Source organism: Takifugu flavidus, chromosome 14 (genome assembly GCF_003711565.1).
Source record: "Takifugu flavidus isolate HTHZ2018 chromosome 14, ASM371156v2, whole genome shotgun sequence".
NCBI classification, from domain to species: domain Eukaryota; kingdom Metazoa; phylum Chordata; class Actinopteri; order Tetraodontiformes; family Tetraodontidae; genus Takifugu; species Takifugu flavidus.
Genome location: NC_079533.1, coordinates 2,949,239 through 2,973,932, shown reverse-complemented (window position 1 = coordinate 2,973,932; position 24,694 = coordinate 2,949,239). Strand labels below are relative to the sequence as shown.

Here is a 24,694-nt window from a genome sequence, read left to right as displayed (position 1 = left end):
CGTGAGTTGCAACAGACCTACAGGATCCCGGACATTAGTTGCAGATATCTGGTGCATATAAACTCAAATCTGCCCCTCATGTTTAGTCGTGACCCTCAGGACAGAGAGCAGAGCTGTCCCAGATGACCTCAGAGATCTGGATGGTTCATAACGTAGTTGTCTTATCACACGGTCACACCGTTTTATTCATTTGGCCATATTCGTTTAGTCCTGGAAATGTTCAAGGACTTGAATGTTTTTAAATTTATAAATCCGCTTCCATTTTCTCAGAGTCATTTGAGGTCTTGTATTTGTGATCTACTTGCAACAAAATTGTCAATAAACTAATAACCAGATGTTCCATTCACACATAAACACACAAGTTGTGAACAACATTGTGATCTTGGAGCCTATGAAAGCATCGATAAAAACCCATCAGGGTTCCAACCTGAACCTGTGCTCTTTTTTGGTTTAAACCTGTGATGTTTCTTAACTCTTGCCTCTATAGTTCCACAGTTTTCAACTGTTTTCAATTGGGAGGAATATTTTGGGATATCCTTCAGTATTTATTTGATCCTCCGATGGTGGGGCAGAGTCATTATTCGCACATGTTAAATCAGCAGGTGAAACTGGGTCTTGTGGTGACTCAGCAGCCTGGAGATGCGCACAGAGCGACTCAGCACAACAGTTCTCACACTCCGGCGGCCACTGCCTGCTGTCAGAGTCGACTAATGCATAAACCTGACTGAAGTGTGCGCTCAATCAGGCAATATAAAGGTCCAACTGGTGAGGGGTGATGGTTGTTCGGGTGGCACCTGGTCTGCTCTGAGAAGATTATTACTGTGTGTGTGTGTGTGTGTGTTACTGAGTGATTGGGACTGACAAGCACCCTCTGTATTCCTCTCCGGCCTGTAGATTTAGACGACCTGTTTTAGACACTCTAATCTGGATTAAGTGCAGCAGTGTGTCAGTGGGGACGAGAAGGAGAGCTCACCCCCCCCCCCCCCCTCCTGCCCCTTCACCTGCTTCTCCTCTATACCGCTCACTCCCCTCCCGTTTTCGTAGCCCCTTCCCTCCAGTTTTCCAACCAGCCTCCCGATTTCGTGTCCACAGTCCATCACAAATTCTTTGTCTTCAACATTAAAGCTTCTGCTTCCATCACTCACATGTGTGGCTGTCAGCCCAGCCTATGGGGGGATGGGGAGGAGGGTAGTTGTCCAAGGATTAAACAAGATCAGTCCTCTTCCCCACTTCCCTATTTGCTGTTGCCACTCCAAGACAAGCTGTTCTTCTTTTGGAGGCTTTGTAGCATCATCATTATCATCGTCATCATCTGGAAGATGATATTCACCGAACAACTGGTGAAAAGAACGCACCAAGCAGAATCATGCTCGGTCTAGATTTGCCACGTGTCGTGTTGTTGTGTTTCCTCCAGGTCTCATCATAATCCCACATGTTTATAACCCAGATTCAGTCCTGTCCTCTCGAGTTGTCTTTGTCTAGACCGAAAGCTTCTCCATATCTCACAAAGCTTCAGCACCCTCTCCGTCTTTTCTCACGTTTCTTCTTCTTTTTGTCCAGGTGTGAGCGCCAAGCCTTCCTCGCATGCAGCTGCAGTTAAAATACTGTTTCAGATTGAGCATTTTATGATAAATAAAATGGGCTGTGTCACTTTTGAGTCTGTTTTTTTCTGTGTGTGTGTGTGTGTGTGTGTGTGCAGGCCTTTTCTTTCAGTTACATGTGAGTGAGTATGGACTGCAGATAAAACGTTTTTATTAGAAACGTAGGATAATTTAAAAAATAATAAAAATGTTTGAGTTGTATACCAAACATTTTGAAGCAGAAGTAATTTTAAATGACAATTAAATCTACCCATCTGTCAAGTAATTTTATTTGGATTAATGTCCCACAGCATTATGCATTATTCATACATGAACCAATTTGTTCTGTTTATCTTTAGTGTCATAACAAATTGTGTTGAAAGAAGATTATTCATATTAAAGACTGAGTAATTTTCTTTTTGTTTGAGTTCCATGTTTCCTGTTGCTCAGGGTGGTTCACCTTTGTGTGCGTGCGCGGGCGCAGTGGGAGTGGTTTAGCAGAGACACTTGTTCACTCTAATTAGCGGCGTGTGCGGGTGAAGAAACTCAGTGGTGCAGAGGTATCCGGAGGTCTTCACCTGTGTCATGAGTTAACGGTAAAAGCAACTTGAAAAGCACTCCGGATGCTGCGGAGCTGATCAGCTCTCCCACACTCAAAGCTAAAACTGCAGGGGTGGGGGGCAAAAAACAAGAGAAAACAACAACAAAAATACTTTGAGATTTTTCTCTGGTGAACTGCGGCGCACCCCACTACTTTTACGCAGCGTGTAGGACGGACGCGCTGAGCTGAGCTGTGAGGTGGCCTCGCCTGTTGGGTTGCGTGTCCGACATCGTCAGGACTTAAAAGGCTGCTGTAAGGATGATGTCCTACATAAAGCAACCCCATTACACTATGAATGGGTTAAATTTGCCAGCACCAGGAATGGATGTGCTACACACTACAGTCGCCTATCCATGTGAGTATTTCAACTGAAAATACTAAAACTTAAAATTTATAGTGTATAGTTGTGCGTAAAGACGCACGGGATTTGCGCAGCGTCGTGGAAATTCAGTTAGAGTTGAAAACAAATTTTAAAATGCGTATCAGGTAAATAAAAGTCGGAATAACAGTTTAGAGAATCATTGTATTCCCTTTTTCTGCTCGTCATTGCGCCAATTTGATGGATTTGCCTAAATTTTAAATGAACAATTTCCACCGTTTAACAACAGCGTCATGAAACTACAGACCACTTTGTTCTAATTTAAACTTAAGCATTCATGATAGGTTAGGAAACTCTAAACAATGTCTGATTATAATAACGAAGGACAAGTTCACTTTATAATTCTCTTTTTATCCAGAAGCTACTTTAAAATTTGTCGTGGCGTCGCGCCTAAATAAACAGCCTAGTGGCATCAATGGTCTCAGCGCCGGGCTGTAATTGCTCACTCTTCTTGTTCTGAAACAAACACACTCGGGCGTTTTGCTACAGTAAAGCAGATAAATTGGGACTATAAAGAGTGTCCTGGCGTTAGTCAAAACCACATCATTTGAGATGAAAAATACTTTTTTTATTCGTGTTGGCTCAGCATCAAAGTCTCCTGTGAGAATAAACGGATCATTTAAATATTGACACCTTTACATAGAGTCTTTAAACAGCCTCAAAAATGTGTTTTCTTTAATGTTGTCATTTGTGTCATGTTGTGTGTGTAACGATTCCCCCTCTGCATCTTTGTAGCCACTCCCCGGAAGCAGCGCAGAGAGCGCACAACCTTCACCCGGACACAGCTGGACATCTTGGAGGCGCTTTTCTCCAAAACCCGCTACCCAGATATATTCATGAGGGAGGAAGTGGCCCTCAAGATCAACCTGCCAGAGTCACGTGTACAGGTAAGCAGGCCACAGCCAAGATGGGTGCCCCAAACAGACAAACCAACAGAAAACAAACAAAAAACACAATAATCTGTAGTTACATTTTGCATTGTTAATCAACTTTTTAGATAGAAGCAACATGCAGTCGGTTTGTGTCTCCTGCAGTTCCTCATCATTATTCCCTTTTCACCTGCAGGTCTGGTTTAAGAACCGCCGTGCCAAATGCCGCCAGCAACAGCAACAAAGCAGCGGCCAGTCTAAACCCCGCCCTCCCAAAAAGAAGGCCTCCCCAGTGCAGGAAGCCAGCGCTCCTGATCCGGTCCCTAACCCATCGGGCTCCTACAGTCCCTCCTCTGCTCAATCAGGGCCCAGTCTGGCCCTGAGCTCCAGCACTGGAAACACGGCTGTTTCCATCTGGAGCCCGACCATCTCGCCCCTGCCGGACCCCCTGGCGTCCTCCTCGGCCCCCTGCATGCAGCGACCTTCACCTTACCCCATGAGCTATGGTCAGCCGTCCACCTACAGCCAGGGCTATGCCAGCACCACCTCCTACTTCACTGGCCTGGATTGTAGCGCCTACTTGTCGCCCATGCATTCGCAGCTGTCCGGCACTGTGGGCGCCCTCAGCCCCATCAGCGTGCCCTCCATGGGGGGCTCCCTGAGCCAGTCCCCTGCCTCCCTTTCCTCCCAGGGCTACAGCACGGCCTCTTCTCTGGGCTTTACCTCCGTTGACTGCCTGGACTACAAAGACCAACAGGCCTGGAAACTGGGCTTCACCTCAATGGATTGCCTAGACCATAAGGACCAAAACTGGAAGTTCCAGGTCCTCTAGAAAGTTTGATCACAGATATGTGAGGTCATGTGAAGCAGTGCAGCCAGAGGACTCTGTCTGTTTGTTTGTCAGTTCTTTTCTTTATAAGATGTTTTCATATTCTAAAGGCAACTTCAGTAGAAAAATGTTCTGTTTTCAATGATGTTGGTGATGAAGAGACACTTGTAAATGCTGCCTGATTTTTAGTCACATCTGCTGTCTTCTTCAAATGCTCCAATGTTGGTTAAACAGCAGTACAAAAGCCTTCGGAGCATTTGTAGACATGTGATGGAGGGAAGCGTGACTGTCTCACACACATGCGCATGCGCGCACACACACACACACACAGATAAACACTTACTTTGTTGTACACTTAGTTTTAAAGCCATTGACAGGAAGGAGTTTCAATGTCACTTCCTCCTTCAGGGGTTGATTATGTCAATTGATTAATTTATTGTTTAATGTTACATTTACATCTGTACGTTTTCTTGGTTGTGTTTAGATATTTTTGTGTTGCATATTCCCGTGTTAGCTGTTAGTTTGTTTTTTTGGCAACTTGTTCTGTTTTAGCTGTGTGACCCATTAAAGTCGTTTACTCTTTGCAGGCCTGTGCTGCCAGATGAGTGTGGAGTTTTTAAGAGTTGGGCTCACTGGGGAATTGAGCTTGGGTGCTGACAGCAGGTTGAGGATCCTTCGTGTCGCTCAGCCCGCACTGCTCCATCTTGGTTATTTTAGTTCATCTGATGCGGGGAGTGTCCCAATCCTCTTAGCCTTCCTTCTGAAATGCCCTAAGTGAATTAGTTAGGATTATTGCGTCTCCCCCTCTGTCACCATCTCAGCCCTCTGGTCCACTTCAGTTTTTCCTCACCTTTTATCTTTTTCCATCCATCTCTTTCTGCCGCAGTAGTTCATTTACCTTCATCCACCAACCCCGCCCCCATCTCCACATTTAACCACATCTATCTCATCTATTTATCATCAAATATTTTCACATCTCGCAGTTTAACCAGTAGTTTTTTACTCCTCCAGAAGAGGATCTATCTTTTAGACACATCAATTTCCACATTCCCTGACAATTTTAATCCTCAGATGACCTGATTACTTCCATTTTACATAGAACATGCAAACATCTTGGTTGTTGTGTGGTGCTGTGAAGCTCTGTGATGATGAATGAGGATGAGTACAAAACTGTTTAACATCTTTTTGAGAGCAAAATCAGATTTGTTTTAGAACGGCCGCTATAAATGATTAAAATTCAAGGTGAGGTATAAACAAACCACTAATTCTTATACATAATAATAACAGATTCGGCTGTTAGTCCTATACAATCTGAATAACATCACTGAACATTCAGCGAGAGGTGGATGGAGATGCAAGCAACATTTTGTAGCACTCCATTCTGCCCTAATCCCACTCTGAGCTCTGGTTAATCCCTCTGCCCTCCCTCCCTGTGGTGTGATTGGTTAATCTTTGTGTCTGCACTCCCTGATTGGTTAGCCTGTGTTGGCAATGGGTTTCTAATCCGGCCACACACACACACACACACACACACACACACACGCACACTTGTGCTGCTGTAATCCCAGGCAGGAGCAGATGTGATGGGGGATGGAAGAATCCAAGCAGACCTTGATGAAGGTGAACATGACAGAACAGCCTGAGAAGAACCAACGGTGTAAAAACAAGATGGTGGGGAAACCTTACTGCACAAGGTTCTTGTCTAAATAGAACTTACTAACCATTCTGAGACACTGAGGAAGTTCCTTTTGGGTTTCTATAAATGGAAATTAATTTCAAATTAATTTCATGAAATCTGATGACACAATTATTAGACCATCAAATCTGAAAATATAGAACACTAGCTCCTCTAAAATATGATTATATTTAATAATTCTCATGAACTATGCAGATGCCTGCTGAGAGCACAACAAATATCAGATATATACATGTAATACGATAATGACACAATGAAAGTTTAACTGTAGTTTACACCCAGTGCAGACAAAGATTCTTGGAATATTTTTTAAAGCCAATATTACACTCCCATGGGATTCAGTTGAAGTCCTTTACAGCTAACTTTAAACTGAAATACACATATATGTGAGTGTAGATTTTAACATAGAGCAATTTTATATTCAAACCAAAGATCAATGTTGTAATAAGAACTAATGAAATTTAAGAGGTTTATTGCTGCCATTATGTTTCACATATGTGAGTGGAGAGCCCAACCAGCCCAGACTAAACCTGGAAAAGCAGCATTTAAACCTGGGTTCATCTCCATATCACTCACATTTTCACCCTATCTCTGCTCTGACAAAAAAATAAATACTCCCAACAACGTGCAGTTTGTTTGACACCTATTTATTACCACCATAATATGAGAAATTTGGAAAATACAAAGATCGACTTATTTATGTCTGAAAATCTTAAGGAATAAGAAAAAAAAATGAGGTTATATTGTGTATCACAAATTTTAAGATAAGGACAGATTATATGTAAAGATTTACACACGCAGGGTGTAACTTTCCCCATCTGTATTTTGCTGAAATTTCTCTGGAGAGAAGAGCGTCACGATGACAGAAAACAGACGGAGAGCGCGGGGATGGTGAGCTGTCGCCCCCTTGTGGCTGCCAATAGAATAAAACTGGTCTTGGAAAAGAGAGAAGCCCTTCCTGAAATTTCACAGAGAACCAGATCACTGCAACAAAACTGTCAATATTGATAATAATTAATGCTTTATCTCACTTAATGCAATGATTTTTGGAAGTGATAAGAGGAAAGTTGCTTATTTGTGAATATGCATAAAAATACTATATGCACAATAATTAATATTACACAACAAAATGATAATTAAATGTTGCGTAGAAGTGGTCAGAAAAATTTGAGCACACACAGCCACACAGTCTGGTTGCAGTTGGTGTTGAGCGAAAAGGCCAGACTGGGCTTCGATTGTTCAGGTAGAAGCCTCGGGACTAGTTTTAATAGCACCCTGCTGTGGAAGTTGCAGCTCCCCTTAAGCAGACTAGTCCCTTTGCTACATCCTTATGCTGCAGTGGCATCTACCACACAATCCACAACCACTGACCTTCAATCAGGGAGAAATCCATCACCCAAAACCAGTGATGTGTGTTGGAGAACTGGTGTGTGCGTGTGTGTGTGTGTGTGTATGTATGTATTTCTAATCTGCCAAACCATTTACATGCACAAAAAGGTACCCTAAAACATTTGGTAAAGACGAAAACTTATGAAAGACCAGACTTCAACATATTACTAACTCTTCATAATCAGGGTTAACTACAGTCTACTGTGGAGCTGGGCAAGAGGGGTGGCAGGAACATGTGTGTTGGGTGGGTGGGTGGGGTAGAATCAGGGTCTGAGGGTAGGTACAAGTAAAGAAAAGACAAGAGGTGAAACATCAGGGCAACTATGCACGCTCTCCACGGATGCGGCGGGCCAGCTGGATGTCTTTGGGCATGATGGTAACACGCTTGGCATGGATGGCACACAGGTTGGTGTCCTCAAACAGACCCACCAAGTACGCCTCGCTGGCCTCCTGCACAGGCACACAAACAGTGGACAAGCACGTCAGCTGCATGGTCCAGGTACTGGCTCTAAGACTAAACGCCTTTCCCTGCTCTTCTGCGTTTAAATATCGTTGAGATTTCAAATATCAGCATTGCATAATGTAACATTTAAAGTCTGGAGTGGAGGTAGAATCTACCGCACCATTATAAATGTGTAGACTTGATAATCCATTAATTACCATTTCCTCTGGATCCTTGTTTGGGTTGGGAGTGAGTATAAAGTCTATTTTATAAAAATAAAGAATGTCGGATTGTGTGATTTTTTTAGGTGGTGTGCCTTTAGCCGGCCAACAACAGACGTTAATTTTTACTATAGTAGTTTAGACATTAAACTGAAGTAGAAGCTATAGGTTGTGTGGTGCTACCATACCAAAAAGTGAAGCCGGGAACTTACTGGTAAAGTTCTCTAGATTATGGATGATTAACCATGTGGGGCTGTTACATTATAGTTCAAAAGTAAAGATTTAAAAATGGGCAGAAAACGCCACATTTAAGTTCACATAAACACACACACACCTGCAGGGCTCCAATGGCAGCACTCTGGAAACGCAAGTCTGTCTTGAAGTCCTGGGCGATCTCCCTCACCAGGCGCTGGAAGGGCAGCTTACGAATCAACAACTCGGTGGACTTCTGGTACCGACGGATTTCTCTCAGCGCCACAGTTCCAGGCCTGAAACGCAGTCCAACTCAGTGAACATTCCAACGAAGATCTTAGCACATCCGTGTCAATCTGTTTCAGTCAATCCACAACTGGCTAACAGGATTTATCATTCACACAACTATATTCTAGCCATCAATAAACACAAGAAAATCCCTTTTATTGTGGTCTATTAATTAAAAAAGAGAGGGAAAAAAAGATTTTAACACCAAAAGTAAAATTTAATGTTGGGTACAAACATTTGGTTGCTTGATATGTAGGATTTATTATTAACACGTCACCTCTAAACACAGTTTAAATATTTAGTCTGGTGGGAACGTTGACCTGTAACGATGAGGCTTCTTGACACCGCCGGTAGAGGGCGCACTCTTACGGGCAGCCTTGGTGGCCAGCTGCTTACGAGGAGCCTTTCCTCCGGTAGACTTACGGGCAGTCTGCTTGGTACGAGCCATTACGACAAATCACCTGAAGGAAAAGATAACATATTTACTTAGTATCATTACCTAATTATTTAATGTATCCCGAATGCATTTTCAACATACATGCAACATAAATGATAGCTAGACAAAGTCCAAAATTTGCTAATAAGCTGTTGTATTAAGTCGTTATAACATGATATTTGCTGCAGGATATGCAGATATTTGCAGGAACATTGTCATCGCATGTCAAATGCAAAATAAACACTGTGTTTTTAGTTTGTTCAACGTTTGATGCGGCGCAATCAACGCCATGCTACGTCAGAACCAATCACATCGTTGGACCGTCATTACCGTCTGAAAAGCACCAATCACGCAACGCGTCACAACCACTGACCAATCACATCTCTAGTCTGGGCGGTCGGGGGCGGGACGAACTCTCTATTTCCCGCCTCCTGGCGCGAGGTTATGGCTGCCGACCCAATTGAATCCACTGATATAAGCAAGGAAAGAGCGGGACCAAAACTTTAACATTTTCTTTCAAAACAAACATCGTGTTCATTTGCGACTAACAGCAAATGCCTGGATAGAGACTCTAATGTCAAATAATCGCACGATCTGGTGAAACACAGGCACGTTAAAGACAAACATGGAGGTAGAAAACGGTGGCGAAAGCGGAGATAAGCTGCCGAGAAGAGCAACGAGTCGTTTTTCTTTCGAGCCCAAACATCGGCAGCTGCTTTTCTCAGCGCAGCGTCGAAATAACACGCTATATCCGTACAAAAATACCTTTCGACGTGTCCTTTAAATCACACGTCAGTGAAAAAAGTATATTTTAAAAGCATCTTTTGAATGCAACTCACCGAGGACGAATATAACGCTTTTGTTTGCGCGGACAGCCGAGTGTTGTGGTTGTGTAGCAGTGTCAGATATTTACTATCTCGCACAATGGAGGCAAAATGGCGGCGATGTCAATCATGTGTTTCCCAACAACCTTAGCACAACAATAAGATAAACGGCACTACTCCATAGCTATACTGACACGCGTATAATGCTCAGAATTATGTTATGCACCTTTTTATATTTAAGAAATCTGAAAAATGTCAGAGGAAACAGGCACGATACAATAAGGTATTTACTTTGGAGGGCTTTTCCCCCCTCCATTTGTTTATGATGGAAGCGTGCAAAACAACACAAAATGTAACCAATTAATTGAGAAATAATAATGATTCACAATAGATTACCATGTGTAAAGTGAATGCTTTAATATTTACTGCTCTGTTGAAGTTGCGGTTGGATTCACAATTTCCTGCAACCACTTTCTCATTAAAAACTATTGAAAATATGTTAAGAGCCTCTGGCTTGTTTGTGCAGATGTTAAACTATAAAACAGGTCTGCCGCCCTCGCAAAACCCAACTAAATTCACTGAACTCACTCCACCAACCGTAGCCTTGTATGTCCTTGTCTAGTTAGGTTAATCCAGCCAGAATATTTGCTTTGACTGGACTTGAAATCTATGACTATTTAAAATCCAAATTAAAAGAGCCTTCAGGCCTTTGAACATCAATGCAACATGTCATTTCAAATGGTGGATTTTGACATTATTGGATAAAAATGGTCGGTGCAAGTGGGCACAACTAGATTTAAAACATACTTAATAAGTAACAAAAAAAATTGAGCAAATATTATAACCAAGTGATAAGTTGCCAAAGATTTAGACTAAAAGCTGACTTTATAAAGTCAGTTTGGTACTCAGTATTGCCATGAAGGCACCTTGTCAATGCCCATTAAAAAAGCAGTTTACATCCTAAATATTTACATTGTTTGGTTCTACTTCATACTTGAGACCCCAGGATTTTCCCTCAACTTTAACGAAATTTTGGGGACGTCAATAATAAAATACACTATTATTATATAATATGAATGTGTGGCAACTAAGTTAGCTGTATTCACTAATATGACAGAAATCTTGTGAGTTGCAGTTTAATAAAGTAGATTAGTTCAACAATTCTGAATGAACAAAACAGGACTCTATTCCTGAACAGTTTTATTCATTTAATATCTAATGAGAGATACCTCTGGTTGGAAACAAGAGCGTTCACATTCAAGTACATGGTGCCTTACTTTAATGCCCCAGCTGAGGCTTTAAATAAGGCGAGAGGAGCAAAACCTGCAAGCGATATACAAGTAACAGTTACAGAGAACAACCTCGAACTAGACATTTGAAACATATTGCAGTTTGAACATTAAGGTGACCCAAAAAGATGTCGTTTTATAATACCAGATGGATATTCCATATATATCATTTACAGCCTGAAAAGTCTTTTAATACTTGATAATCACCTTTCCAGTTGTTAATTTTTATACCTGCGAATTATATAAAACTAAATATTCTCAATGTCAACTTTCAGTTTTAGTTATTAATTTCTATGTATCATCACAGTAAAAATGACAACGGTGAACAGATTAGGGTCTGCATGAACTTAATTTAAGGCTCATAACAAAGTTGTTTTTCCCACAAATAAACTGACGTGTTGATCACTGTGTCAAGATAATCTTTAGGTCTTTATTACATCACACCGCTCCCTAAAGTACCTTTAATGATATGTCATGAAATTAAAACTTCCCCTGGCACATTTGCTTACACGTCTCAACGATACAACAGACATTCATCCCTTTAGACCTAGTTATATGCAACAACTGCACATATTAGTTGGTCCCTCTCCGGTATAGAAAGTACCAAATAAAAAAATCCCATTTGAATTCAAAGTTAATGAAAATGGCACAGAGAGGCAATCAGATAGATATATTGTCTCCTTGTCGACCTCACATCCAGCTGGTTTTTCAAGATAAAAAAAATGGACACACTGTATGCTTGTGTTTTTGTATTAGCAGGGAGGGCGCGCTGACCAATATTTATCCTGCTTCAGTATCTTGTGCTGTAACATTCAGGAAAAAATAGATGATAGTCAAGTACACAGAAGTGTTCTGTAAGAGAGAGTGCATGCATTTCTAAAATGCAAACATTAATTCCCGACTATGTCCATTCCCAGCGCCACATCTAAAAAGTACAACTAATAGTCCCTTTAACTAGTGAGTCTAGTCATATATACGATTCACTACATAGTTTGATATTTTACATTTTTGGAGTTCCTGTAAAAGTACCTTAGCTCTTTCATATGTACATCAATGACTGGCTACTGTCTCGATCAATCAATATGATAATATGATCGACAATAATTTCAGGTACATTCCAGACTTTTTGCAAAAAGTCTTATCATTTTTACAATTCATTAAAAATACAGAGGCGCAAAAATATCTGTGATACAACAGTCCACTGTCCTGCAGAGGCTGGCCGACCATAGCTCAACAGTCGATTTTATTCTACACAGCTAAAGAAATATCACACATTTGCATGTGTAAATGCTTCATTCTGTACGTATCTCTGTCTCTGGCCTCTGCATAGCCAAGTCAGTCTGAATAAAGGCTCCCTGACCCAGTGCGGTGGAGTATGCTCTGTTGCTGTGGTTTGCTGTGAATCCTGGGGCAGGATATGAACCCGAGCCTTCACATTTTTGGACAGGGGCCTGAGGCTGAGGTATTGGGTGGTAATCGTCCAAGTTATCGTAGTGGGACTGCACAATTTTAGTGCCATGTTTCTGGTAAGAGTAGTCTCTGTCCAGTTCAGGTTTCGCCTGGCTGCAGTGCTGCTGCTCTCGGACGCTGTGTGAACGCTCCGGTTTAGAACGGGCTGATGGCTGATCGTCTGAATTGTGGTAGCCGCTTGCTGTTTTCAGTTTACTCTGGTGGTGGTCAAAATTAGGACACTCGTAACGTGGTTGTGTGTTCCTTTTGCTGGGATGCTCCTGCTGCCAATGTTTGGACCTGCTGCTGTCTCCACTTTGCTTGTCCTCTGTCGTTTCATACTTAGCCTCACGGTAGCCGCCATCCTGCTGGTAGGAGACATTGTGGCTCAGGGTAACTGGAACGGAATGAGAAGACTGGCATCTCTTGGAACTGCTTTGCTTGCCCTCTGACTTGTCAGATGTCAAACTGCTTTGGGCATATTTATCAGTCTCCATGTAAGTGAGGACTTCGGGCTCCGATGCCATATGCCTGGGGTGGTAACGTCCATCCTTGCTCTCGGTCGCAGCCACCGCAGTTTTTCCTGGGTCGGATTTACTGCGCAAATGCTGAGTTTCATACCCTGATATATCTGCAGGAGCAAAGAGGCCGACATTGTCATATTGAGACAGGACAGGGCCTTTGACTTTCTGTCTTGCCCTGCTTTCCCTGCGAATGGAGTGCATACGGAGTCTTTCTGACTCCTCTGGGTCCCAAGTAAGGAAAGAAGCATCCTTGGTACCATGACCGGGGGGCATGTCTCTAGTCACAAAGCTATGCTCCTTCCCGAGTGGGAGAACATGGTGAGCAAGGTAGTGGTATCCAGTTGCCTTCCCACCTGGCCGACCAACAACGGCTCCTGGTTCTCGACCAAAGGAGTGGTGGGGTCGCACACGGATCGTACCATAAGGGTCAATGTCGTAGTAAGATAAATCTAAGGGGCTTGAGCCAGAGTAGGGACTGTAGCGATACTGTACCCGTCCATTCTCAAAGTAAGGCTGCAGCTGGGTGACATGGTAGTCGGCTTGTGAGGTTTGCTGTGAAGGATGCTGGTAGGCTTTGCACTGGTGCATGGGTCGGTGATACAAAAACATATCATCATCGGGAGGAACCTCAGTCCTTTGAATGGGCACCGAGCGGATAGTAGACGGAACATGAAGAGAGTGCACTCTGCGAATGGTGGGATAGCCATGAGGTCTGTCGTGGCTATAACCCTGATACCCTGGTGACGTATACACGTTGCGGGGGTTTCCTCTGGACTTTATAGAGTGGTGGTAGGACCTGGGGCCTAAAGTGCTGTATCTGTTGTCTGCTCGTACAACATAGGGTATCTGAGGCTCAGACTTAGACACAAAGGAGAGGTGTGGGGGTACGCCCTCTGGCCGGCACTGGTGTGGCACAGACTGTGGGCCCAGAGAAACAGGCCTTTGATAGTAGTATCCAGATCCTGGAGGCTCAATTAAGATCGATTCCCCTGTAGCATGGTACGGATAGGTCGGCTGGTGCATGGAAGATTTGTGAGGAGACAGTGGATGGTTAGATGGTGCATCCTCCAGATGATCGGGAGTAGGACATTTAGGAAGGACATGATAGGAGGCTTCACTCTGGCTAAGTGCTGCTGCGGCCAGTTTACTTTCAATGGTGCGGACAGGAGGGGGTGGAGGTACAGAGCCACAAGAATCGTGATACTTTAAAGGCTCAGTACAGGATTGCAGTGGTTTTATGGCCTCCCAAGGCTTTTCAGCATGATCAGCCGTAGTCGGGGTGACTCTGGCACTGGCCTTTGAAAAGGCATGGGGTTGCACCGGTGTCGTCGTCTGGCTGTGAGACAGTACTGGTGGCTGAGAAGGCGACTGAAGTTGGGCTGAAGGACGAAGCTGTGCCTGAGCTTGCTGCTGAGGTTGTTTCTGATGTTGTGGCAGTGACAGAGCCTGCCTTTTGGGTTTCTGAATTGGTGGGGGTGCATGGTCTGATGGCTTGGAAATCATCGCAGATGGCACATTTTCTTCTGCTTTTATCTGAGGGGGAAAAAGGCACATATTATAATACAGTACCAAATTTATGGAAATCATTCATTTAGCCATGATTCTGCTACTAATCCTACACTGTAAAGACACTGATAATAAAAGGTAACAAAACTGGCTATTATAGTAAGAATATTATAAGAAAAGAGATGAGACTTGCCTCTGGCTGTGATAAAACGCCGCCGTCCCTGCAGCTGCCACTGGGTTTGGAGGCTGGGGTGTTCTCGGATGAATTGGTATGAACTGGGATCTGTCCAATTAAAGTCTGCTGGTCCTCTGTCTCTTTTCTGGCTGGAGAAGGTAAGATGGGTGATCCGGAGCATTGAGGAGGATCTGATAGAGTTGAGTCCGGGTCTGTCTGTGTAGAACATATGGTATCTTCTGATATTTTAACAATGGAGGTGGATAAATCTAGTAGTTGCTGCTTGATAGTAGTACTGGAAGTAATAGGACACAGTGAGGCTGATGTGAGAGTCGAAGTAGGGTTGTTTTGCGATGGTGGTAATGAACTCCCACTAATCGGTTCCTCTTCAGAGACAGTCACAATTGGCGCCTGTGACGAGTCCTGGAAATGGGAAACGTCCTGTGACGATGGAGTGGACTCCGGTGTACACGGCTCAGAAGACTGAGAGTGAATTGACACCTCTTGGGCAGACTCAGCCAGGGCCAGGGCCAACATACGGGCAGCATTTTTAGGAGCGGGAGGAGGGGCAGTAGAAGGAGCTGCAGCGTCGACCAAATGAGTGGTGACATCCTGTGATGAATCTGAGCCTAAAACTCCTATTAGGGATAAAAATAAAAAGAAGATATGGAGTTGTAAAACAATCGAGAAAGGTGTAACGAGACCACATTCTTAACAAGATCCATACTTTTTGGAAATTTATCATCTAAACCTAAAAAAAAAGAGTTAGTTACTTCTCCCTACCCTGCTGCTCTTGGCTGCCGGCAGCTTTTGTCTGCTCCCTGCTGTTGTCGTCCTTCAGGTGTCGACTCTCCATGCCGTCAAATGCTGCCAGCTTGGATTGCAACTCAATCTGGAAAGCTTCACTAAGCGACGGCTCAGCGGCCCTCAGCAGGACACTGCCCATCAGGGAAGGAGAGTCCTTGGCTACTGAAGGGGGTGATAATGGTAAGAGAGGGACAGCACGTCCACTACTATTCATAGGTGGTGTGTCTTTAGAGACAAGCTCCTGACTGGAAAATGGTGTCAAACTTGCATTCTTTGTACATTTAATAGGTGACACAGCCTGAGTGGGTTTTTCAGTGCAAGAAAAGGATTTGGTCACTTTCTTGTTTTGGGCCCTCTCTTCTACAGCCCTATTGATCTCTGTGAACAACAATGGGGAAGTCAAACTGCTCAAGAACGTGGCAGAGATGACATCAGAGCCATTGGTGTTACAACAGATGCTGCTGGGGCTCTTTTTCAAAATGGAACCCTCAGCCCCAGCCGGACAGTCATCTGCGGGAAAGGCATAGGTGGTGTCAGGGAGACTACATTGGAAAGACATTGGGTCGAAATCCAGGCTGGCCATGCCAATATCTGGTGGGCTGAGGTCCACGTCTTCACCAGCTGAGCGGGGAGGTGAGATGAGGGCAGGCACACAAATCGGCCCATCATCTCCATCACTGTCCTCTGTTGGGTCAAGGTTGTCATAGGAGTTGCAGTGCAACCGGCTGTCCAGCAACTCGCCATTAAATGAGGCAGACAGGGCATCACTGCTGGAGCGTGGTCGCCGTGGCCGGTACACCTTGGACTCTCCTTAAAAAAAAAAGAAAGAGAGAAAACGTTAAAGGCAAATAAAACAAAAAAAATTGTCTCTTTGTGTCTATTGTTAAGCCACCAGCCATTGTTTTGACAATTTGAAGATTGAGATAAAGCAGTTGTGAAAGTACCTTCAACATTGTGCAGTGAACTGAGTGATTCTTCACTTTTAGCTGATCTTAATGTAGCGGTATCTCCTCTGCTTCCTGAAAAATAAAGATTAGACATCAGCATCCACCCACATTGAGACCTCTATCACCGATAATGAGAGCAGTTTTTAGACGGAGTGATTTAATTTTAAATCGGAGAGAGTGACTCACCAGCAAGGGCCATGGCCTTGAGTTCATTGGGCTCACTGGGGTTGCGGTGCAGCTTGCGTTTGGACATAGCTGAAGACTTGCCCAAATTAAAGAAAGAACGCCAACTCCCCACAGGCGACTTCTTGGACTTACTGGGAGGCCTTTTCCTATAATTAGACAAGCGGGAAAACTATTTATAAACAATGCATAACACTCTAAAACTTAGCTGGTATATTATCTATTATTAAACTTAGAACATTTAATAGATTTAAGAATAGACTAATAGATTAAACTTGTTACAAATAACCAGCAGAGGGAGACACACTCCAGCATAATAAAAGGCAACTACTATTTCAATAATGTTTTACTTTGGGCATGTCTGTAGCATAAGCTAAGCTAAGTAATCATGATTACGACCAACCTCTCTGTAGGAAACTCAATGACAGTGTGGAATTTCCCCTGTAGGGCGGCTGGACCTTCGCCCACCTCGATGTACTTGCTGTCCTCGGTAACTGGAGAATTGATCTGAGCCTGGGTCCTGGCCTGGGCCTCCTCCAGGCTCAGGAGTTTGGTGGAGGGTGATGAAATTAGCAGGGATTTGGGACGTGACAGAGAGTTATGACCTGCAGGAATGTGGCAGCCATTATAACTCAAGCCTACGCAGCAGCAGTTATAGCAAACAGTAATTATATGAGGACTTTTAGACTATGTTTACATGTCACCATAGATGGAAAGGTTTTTCCTTTGCTTTTTCAAAAGTGCTCTGTGTTCATGGTGTGAAAACGAGGTAGTGTGCATGCAAGGCCAGTAGTTAACCTTTGACTCCTTGACAAATATGACAAATGGATCTCCGCTGGTCAGAGTACTGACGCAGCAGACCACAACAAACCTATTACAGTTAGCAGCACACCTGTGGCTCAGTAGTCAGCCATTTTTGTTGTTCCTAGGTGAGATGAAAATGGCAAATGCCACACCTCGCCATTTTTGTTGTCATGTAACCGGGCCCTTACATTATGCAGGAACTCACCTGCTCCCTCTCGTATCAGCGAGCTGAGTTTGGCACTGAAAAGAACATCCACATTGTTGAGGATAAATTCCACAACTACCGACTGGATTCTTACTTCCATAAAAGCCGCTGTACCACTGAAGCAGGCAGATTCGATCTGTTTAGACCTGAGACAGGCACATTAATAGGGAGCAGAGAAAATATTGATTACAGTTACAATTAATACATGTGTAACAACTTTTTAATGGAATGAATCGCTCTTACAATAGCCCACTTTCTTCCTTTTTGATTTCCACACCTAAATTAGAGAATACACTCAACCGAGAGAATCTCACCTCAGCAGGTTTGGTGCCCAGACAATTGCCAAGTTCTTGCTGTGCATGTTGGTGACATAGCTGAAAGCTGCCAGCCGAGAAAGGTGCCTCATTAGGAACTCCAGGGTTCTATGAATCAAATATTAATTTATTCACATTTAATTGGCTCCTGCAAGGGAGGTGCAAAACTAATGACCACAGCAACGCTATTTCACATCATCAATATTTCAAGTCCAAGAGGAACGCCATTTAATGATTAGAATGTGGATTCTTTTATTACGAGATTATTACGTGAATTTTATTTATTGTTGAACCCAAACATTTTTGCTGCTTCTCAGTTTATATACAAACCTGTAATGTGGCGGGGGAAGCTGCTGGATGACATCGTGGATTTTGATGAGCCTTTCTTCATCAGTTGCTGCTGAAACAGCATCCTTCAGAGTGAAAAGTTGGAGAGACTTGTAAACAGGGAGAGTGTGAGCATCAACATAAGCTTCACATAACTACAGGGACCACAGAGGCTCTATAGCCACACTGGCTCCCACAGCTGCCACGGCAACCAGCAAACATTTACTTCATCTTCAGGGACACTTGTATTCGACTGGAGAAGCATATTTGTGAAAGATTGGTTGGCTGCATTTGTAATGACAGGGTGTGTCATATTCATTGAGATGCATTTATGGGGCTGTGACGCAGAAGTGTTTTTTAGTCCTCACTGGCGCAGAGGCGACTTACACAGGGTGGCATAATGAATATAGTGGCTAGTGAATATACGGTATGTAAATAGTGGCTGGAACTGTGATGCGTTTGCTTACAGAGAATTTCTCATAGAGCTGGTAGGTCAGCAGGGGATTTGGCAGCTCCCTGAAGTAGAGCTTACACAGCGAGCCGACACAGTGGATGTCCTGGATGTAAACATCTTTGGTCAGGTCAGGGATCTGTTCAGAATCGAACTCGTGCCTGATGAAACAGGAAAAGGTCAAATACAGTCCAATTATTGGAAGTTTGATTAGATTACTGCAAAAGCACTATCCAACAACGGCTTTGTTGCTTTATTCCAAATTAAACTACATGTACGATTTAGAATCTCTTCCAATAATAATTACAATTGAATCCATCAACATTTCAATGAAGTGTGACAGAATGGATAACTGAGTTTAGTAAAAGAAGTCTCCATCAGTCAAATGGATGTACTTCCAAAAAGCAAAAATCGTATCAGACATATTTACATGCAAACATACACCAAAACAATACATTGTGTGACTAAAATAGGACGCCTAAACGGCTGACCCGAGTTAATGCAACAACTGCAGATGCAACCTGTTGTGACAGAACACATAATATCAACCGCATGATACAGCTGAAACCTGATACTCGAGACCACATACTGAAAATAAATAAAGAGGGTGAGTCTCGTACCGCAATTTCTGGATATTTGAGGCGATTCCAGACAGTCGGTAGATGCCATCCACCACCCCGTGCTTCTCAATAAACTCAGTGCAGCTTTTGAGGACTTGTGGAACTGTAAAAACAGGAATATGTGTAAAGAAAATGTCAGGTCTAATAATTAGACCTTCTCAACCCTGATCAGAGAGTAAATAAGTACAACAAAAGCATAATATATCCATGTATTTATGGCTTTCTATGTTTTTTCTCTTGGTTTGTTGTGGTCTACTTTGAACAGACATGTTGTTGTCAAAGACAAACAGAGCTAATTACAAATGCTCAGCGTCATAACACAACTGTGGTAAAGTAGGCAAAAAGTCAAATACACAGAACTTCCTTTTTATTTAAACTATGACTAATGGACACATTTTGTTTATCTGTTTATGCATGCCTATGTGTGCGTGTATGAATGATTGCATGTGCATGAGAGAGAGAGAGAGAAGAATGTAACGTCGGCTGCACACAGCTCAGACATCATTTGCAACTTAACAGAGATACACACTGAAGCAGCTGTTCAGACAAATTCCACACAAAGAAACGATTTAACATCATGCAGCAGCAGACAGCGAGACCTTATAAACACAAAAACACAGTTTGTATTTTATGTAAAGTCAATGTTGAACATAGACTCATTCAGATGGACCCAAAGTCAATAAGCGCCTTTTTTTTGCCAGTTTGAATAAAAAATTGCCTCAATCTCTTGTTTCATTGACATTTAGAGCGGCGGCTATCCAATAGTTTAGTAATTGGATAATTTAGTAAAAATTCCTAGGATTAATGAAGTAATCGGATAAAAACATCATTTTCATTTCAATTAAATTATAAATACAACAGAGAAAATGTTGTCATTATTGCTATTGTCCCTCATCCATCTTCCCGTTCCTTCAACTTAATATTTCTGCCTCCATCTTCATTTGCGTGGGTGACATAAGTGTTGTGCCACATTAAGCGTAGTCCATGCAAAAAAATGTGCTTTGAAATTTAGATTGAAATAAACAATTACTCCAGGAAGAGAAAATTCCTTGATTAGTTTAATTTGAGGTATTCAAATTACTCAAGGAATTCTTTGACCTCTACCGACACTAGTAAAGATAAGATGAAGTTATTCAACATTCAGCAATAGCAGCATCACAAAAAATGTCATTGTGTAACAAAGATGTCACGATAATCCCAATTTGTCACCGATGCTCCAACAACAGCTAAGCTCCGTGTACTGACACACCAGAACAGTGACAGCTGTGGATCAACATAGTGACTTTTACATGGTGATGCATTTCAATAACATGACTGACAGGACTGATATTGTCTGCAATAAAAAACAGTTTTAAAGCAAATCAAAAACTATTACGATGTGTCAGCCTGTAAGCCGGGAAAACTTCCCAGGTGCTGCAGGAATTGTTGGAAATGTGGAAGTCTTTGATACCCAAGTTACTAATGGAGATTGCATTCACCAAATGGCATGGAGGAAACCAGTCATCACATGAAAATGTTCTCACTCAAATAAGACAAAAAGTGTTTTAAGGAAAATGCGCATTTCACTCACCATCATGTCCAGAGTTGAGGAGGTGTTCCCCCAAGTCACAGCCGAATACCCTCTCCCGGAGGATGCCTCTCTGCTTCAGCTTCTGCTTGGTGGGCCTGGACTTCATGAAGGAGCGTAAGAAGGTGATCAGCTTCCCGTGCTTCTTAGACACTTGGGAAAAAGCACAGGAAAAAAGGCATTATGCACTATGCATTTCACACATGCGGGGGACGCTACAGTAATTGTGGGTTGGACACAGGATCAGCTTTCACACATCTATCTGTGCACCAGTGTGAAACCTAAGACAAGCTGCTCAGAGTTTGTCCCATTGTGTAATTCAGCTGCTTTTTAATGCAAACCCTTCTTTTATGCATGTGCACCTCTCCTCTGGCAAAAGCTTGGTTCTTAAAAAGACCACCTCCCAGGCAATTACAAAGGAATTCTCCACATTACACACCAGTATCCCCTGCTCCCCTTCAGAACAAGGCATGGATAGCAGCAGACTTACCGGTACTTAAAAATGCAACCTGCTTTAATCAGATAAGATGTCTGGGAAGCCACCCAGAACACAGAAAGTTTTTGTGTCTTCAGAGATGTGGAAACGTTAATTACCGAGTTAAATTTGATGCAGTGAAAGAAAGAACGAACTAACGAAAGAAAGAACGAACAAACAAACTGGTGCCAACGATTCTATCCTGACTCACTTTGTTTTGTACAGTGATCAAATCTGATTTTAGAATGTGTTCTGCCGTCCCAAATTGACAAAAAGTGACAACTGTATGACTGAAATACTCTATTTTTTTTAGCCAAGTATAGGTTCAATTTATCAACACATTTTAATATATTCTACCTAACCAAATATAATAATTAAATTCTGAATTAGAAATGATTTTTTTTTTTTAAAATGCAGATTTTATGTTCAAGTTTGAGCTGTAAGGAATTCGGGATTGTTTTTTGTTTAGTCTGTCAAAATCGTTCATTTACAGATTCAGCATCATGAAGCCTACATGCGTACCTTTAATAACAACAACTAATTAGAAACTATACGGTAAACTATACGGTTTACATTTAGAATCCAAAAAATATATAACAGACAAACAAATGAGCCAATTGGACTGAAGTTAATTTCCAGCTGAATTAATTGGACATGTCATCATGTGGGAAGGTAATCACTTGGTGGGGGGCTTGGACTGGTTAGTTTGTGGTGGCTGGTTTTGACAAATTGGAAGACAGCACAGACTCAAACAAAAGACAACTTGAGCTTTAGGAGTCTAATCTTTCCGTGCTTTATGGGTCCTTATGTTGTAAATAATGAATTACTCATGCCCTTTCCCCGAGTTGACATTTGAATGTTTTGCACGTTTGACTTATGTAACAGATCAAATCCAGAGAGACCAGAGGTTACAAGTGCAGAATAGCTATACTATATGTAACATGAGGAACACCGACAGGGTTTTGATAAAACACAGCTGAAAGGAGGTGAAGGAGTACAGGGGCCTTAAAAAGAGGAACAATTAGAGACGTAATGGCAAACATTGTGTTCTCCACCCATGACTCATCTCCTCATTCCACTTATTCACTGAAAATCTTTTCAAAAAAAGAGAGAGAGAAGGGGATTCTTACCTCAGAGTTCTTTTCTGAACAGAGTTTAGAGCAGTCTATAAAGCAGGGACACGACAGAGCCAACCGATGCACTTCCAGATATTTGATACAACTACTGTATGTGTCAGTGTTCCCTGAATACACAACCACAAATAGGTGTGGTCATATCTCTACACGGTCTCCGAAACTCCCCCATCTCAAGACTCCGGAGCCACGCACGCCCAAGTTAACAGCTGACTGGGAAATTCAAACTGCTGACATGTTTCAGAGAATCTGATGAAAGAATAGAAGTGATTACGGCATCATCCAGCTGGATGTGGAGACGAAGCCTGTGACCACACACACGGCGGCCCGAGCCCACTGCTGGCCACTGTCACTACACTGATAATATTACTGTATGTCCCTGTGCACTTGAAACACCACAATTTTACTCCCAGGCCATCAGTGAAAAGACCATAATTACTGTGGTAGCTGGACCAAAGACCTATGCCAACATTTCAACTTACTATTGAGCCACTGATTTCCCTGTATTCAACATTTACTTGCAATATTTGAAATATTCTTTGTGACTGATGTCAGTGGAAAAAGTGGTTACCTTACATAAAGTCTACTCACAACACGTCCGACCCAGTCACCCGAGGGGTTTTCTGGATGGTTGTTTGGTGTGTAAACAACAGAGGCGCGTCAGAGGTGTTGCTCTGGAGTGTGGTGATTGTACCAGCAGCACTTATTGTTCCAACACATGGTCCACAAAGGAGCAGGGCTGAGCAGCACTCACCAAACCCACGCAACAACACGGCTTTATGAAACCAGTCAAAACAAGACTTTTCTGAACAAATGTTCCCAGTACATCAACATAATACTGGCAGTGGATGGCGATGGTGACTTTATTGAAGAGACAATATAATAAAATCTAAAACGAATGCCCTCTGAAACTAATGCTAGAATAAGAGTAGAATAATAACACCAATAAAAAGTGTTGTTACTATTAAGTGCTCCTTATTTAACAGAATAAAAAAAAAATACAAATACAAATTTTATCCTTGGATTTTGGCAGATTTTTTTTGTCAGTGAAACGTTTTTTGAGGTAAATTAAACAAAATGTAGGATTAAGGGACAAAAGAGACATAACTCATGATAAGGGTCAATACTGAAGCAAAAGTACTCACTTTTCACACCAAATTACGAACAGACAAAACATGGGGCAGAGTTGGAAAAGAAGGGAAATATCCCATAGGCCATCTCAAAAAGCTGGTCTCCAGGTAGATCGTCCCACCAAACAGGGTGAATGTTGGGCACCGGGTGATGCTAAAGCAATATTTCAAGTCGACATAATTCTTACCTTTGCTCCATGACGTGGAACTTCTTAAAGCTGTCCGACTAAACTTTGTATTTATTTTCCTTACAAAAGCTGTGTGCCTGTCAAAGACTGCGAAACGATTTTAATGGCGTGAGGAAGGTACTTCATAGATAAAAGCTTTGGGAACGACGAGGAAAACGGAACGGAGCAGATGTTCCTATGCGCGCCGACTCCGGGCTCCGGTTACGCAGTTGCATTCAGGCACCCTCGGAAAAATAGCAATCGATGCCATCGCGCACAATATGTCGTGAAGTTAAAAGCAAGGCCAACAAGCGAATTTGGCCGTGAAACAACCGCACATCTATCTGGTGCCGTATGTGCCGTGTACACCGTCTGATATCTGCCCGTGACACACAACTAAGCAGCCGTTTGAACTTTGACTACTCGGGTTACGTAACGATGCAGAAATACGATGGAACGTGCTCGGAGTGCTTGTGTTGCATCGGTGTTTATTCAAAGACATACGAAGATTTTAGATATGTTTTACCCACAGGCCCGACGCAATTTTTTTCGGATTATACCGAGGGACCCAAAAGGCACATCAGCTGCGCGGAAGCGCGTACACACGCACCTTTATCAACCTCCAACTGCTCAAATGCCATCCCTCAGAGCCTCACAGCCTCATTTCCATACGGGAGACTCAACTCTGCTCTCTGTGGCCTCTGAAACAGCTGTCTTAATTCATTCCTAAACCAGTTGTCTTCTTAAAACAGAGGACTGCAAATAAAGTCTACATGTTGTTTGTCTGGAATCACAAGTTTGCATGCACTGTCACATGTACAGAGGCAAGTAAATGTATGTACATGTTCAAGGATTTCACGGTTTTATGCATAAAT

General features: G+C 42.7%; 3 protein-coding genes across 8 annotated transcripts in view; 1 reads left to right on the top strand and 2 right to left on the bottom strand.

The window, feature by feature from the left end:
- The first annotated feature begins 1,880 nt into the window (after positions 1-1,880).
- Positions 1,881-4,844, top strand: crx (cone-rod homeobox). The gene is made up of 3 exons (XM_057055339.1): positions 1,881-2,536; positions 3,296-3,447; positions 3,626-4,844. Exons 1-3 carry the CDS (start codon positions 2,440-2,442, stop codon positions 4,259-4,261), a joined length of 885 nt encoding a protein of 294 aa, XP_056911319.1. The 5' UTR covers positions 1,881-2,439; the 3' UTR covers positions 4,262-4,844.
- A 1,741-nt stretch (positions 4,845-6,585) lies between these two features.
- On the bottom strand, positions 6,586-9,903 carry h3f3c (H3 histone, family 3C). Its single transcript, XM_057055340.1, has 4 exons — positions 9,762-9,903; positions 8,807-8,947; positions 8,341-8,494; positions 6,586-7,793 (listed from the first exon to the last, which is right to left on the bottom strand). Exons 2-4 carry the CDS (start codon positions 8,932-8,934, stop codon positions 7,665-7,667), a joined length of 411 nt encoding a protein of 136 aa, XP_056911320.1. The 5' UTR covers positions 8,935-8,947; positions 9,762-9,903; the 3' UTR covers positions 6,586-7,664.
- Positions 9,904-10,929: 1,026 nt separating this feature from the next.
- arhgap32b (Rho GTPase activating protein 32b) overlaps positions 10,930-24,694 on the bottom strand; it is a 46,372-nt gene continuing 32,607 nt past the window's right edge. For 4 of the 6 annotated variants that reach the window (XM_057055329.1, XM_057055330.1, XM_057055331.1 and 1 more), the window contains 12 exons: positions 20,918-21,067; positions 19,348-19,450; positions 18,744-18,888; positions 18,280-18,362; positions 17,950-18,057; positions 17,636-17,781; positions 17,030-17,231; positions 16,630-16,775; positions 16,441-16,515; positions 15,473-16,306; positions 14,708-15,327; positions 10,930-14,541 (listed from right to left, as the gene is read on the bottom strand). In XM_057055329.1, coding sequence (XP_056911309.1) covers positions 12,328-14,541; positions 14,708-15,327; positions 15,473-16,306; positions 16,441-16,515; positions 16,630-16,775; positions 17,030-17,231; positions 17,636-17,781; positions 17,950-18,057; positions 18,280-18,362; positions 18,744-18,888; positions 19,348-19,450; positions 20,918-21,067 — 4,826 coding nt within the window. In that variant the 3' untranslated portion in view covers positions 10,930-12,327. Of the gene's footprint in view, positions 14,542-14,707; positions 15,328-15,472; positions 16,307-16,440; positions 16,516-16,629; positions 16,776-17,029; positions 17,232-17,635; positions 17,782-17,949; positions 18,058-18,279; positions 18,363-18,743; positions 18,889-19,347; positions 19,451-20,917; positions 21,068-22,519; positions 23,782-23,840; positions 24,345-24,694 lie in introns of those variants that run through there. The other 2 variants (XM_057055333.1, XM_057055335.1) reach the window with 2 other exon arrangements.

Bases quoted from the DNA above. Each gene is read 5' to 3' on its own strand.
- crx (XM_057055339.1), top strand. From the start codon at position 2,440: ATGATGTCCTACATAAAGCAACCCCATTACACTATGAATGGGTTAAAT. The intron at 2,537-3,295 runs GTGAGTATTTCA...GCATCTTTGTAG, and splicing joins CACTACAGTCGCCTATCCAT to CCACTCCCCGGAAGCAGCGC. The intron at 3,448-3,625 runs GTAAGCAGGCCA...TTTCACCTGCAG, and splicing joins TGCCAGAGTCACGTGTACAG to GTCTGGTTTAAGAACCGCCG.
- h3f3c (XM_057055340.1), bottom strand. From the start codon at position 8,934: ATGGCTCGTACCAAGCAGACTGCCCGTAAGTCTACCGGAGGAAAGGCT. The intron at 8,495-8,806 runs GTCAACGTTCCC...ACTGCGTTTCAG, and splicing joins AAGAAGCCTCATCGTTACAG to GCCTGGAACTGTGGCGCTGA. The intron at 7,794-8,340 runs GTGTGTGTGTGT...GTGCCTGTGCAG, and splicing joins CTGCCATTGGAGCCCTGCAG to GAGGCCAGCGAGGCGTACTT.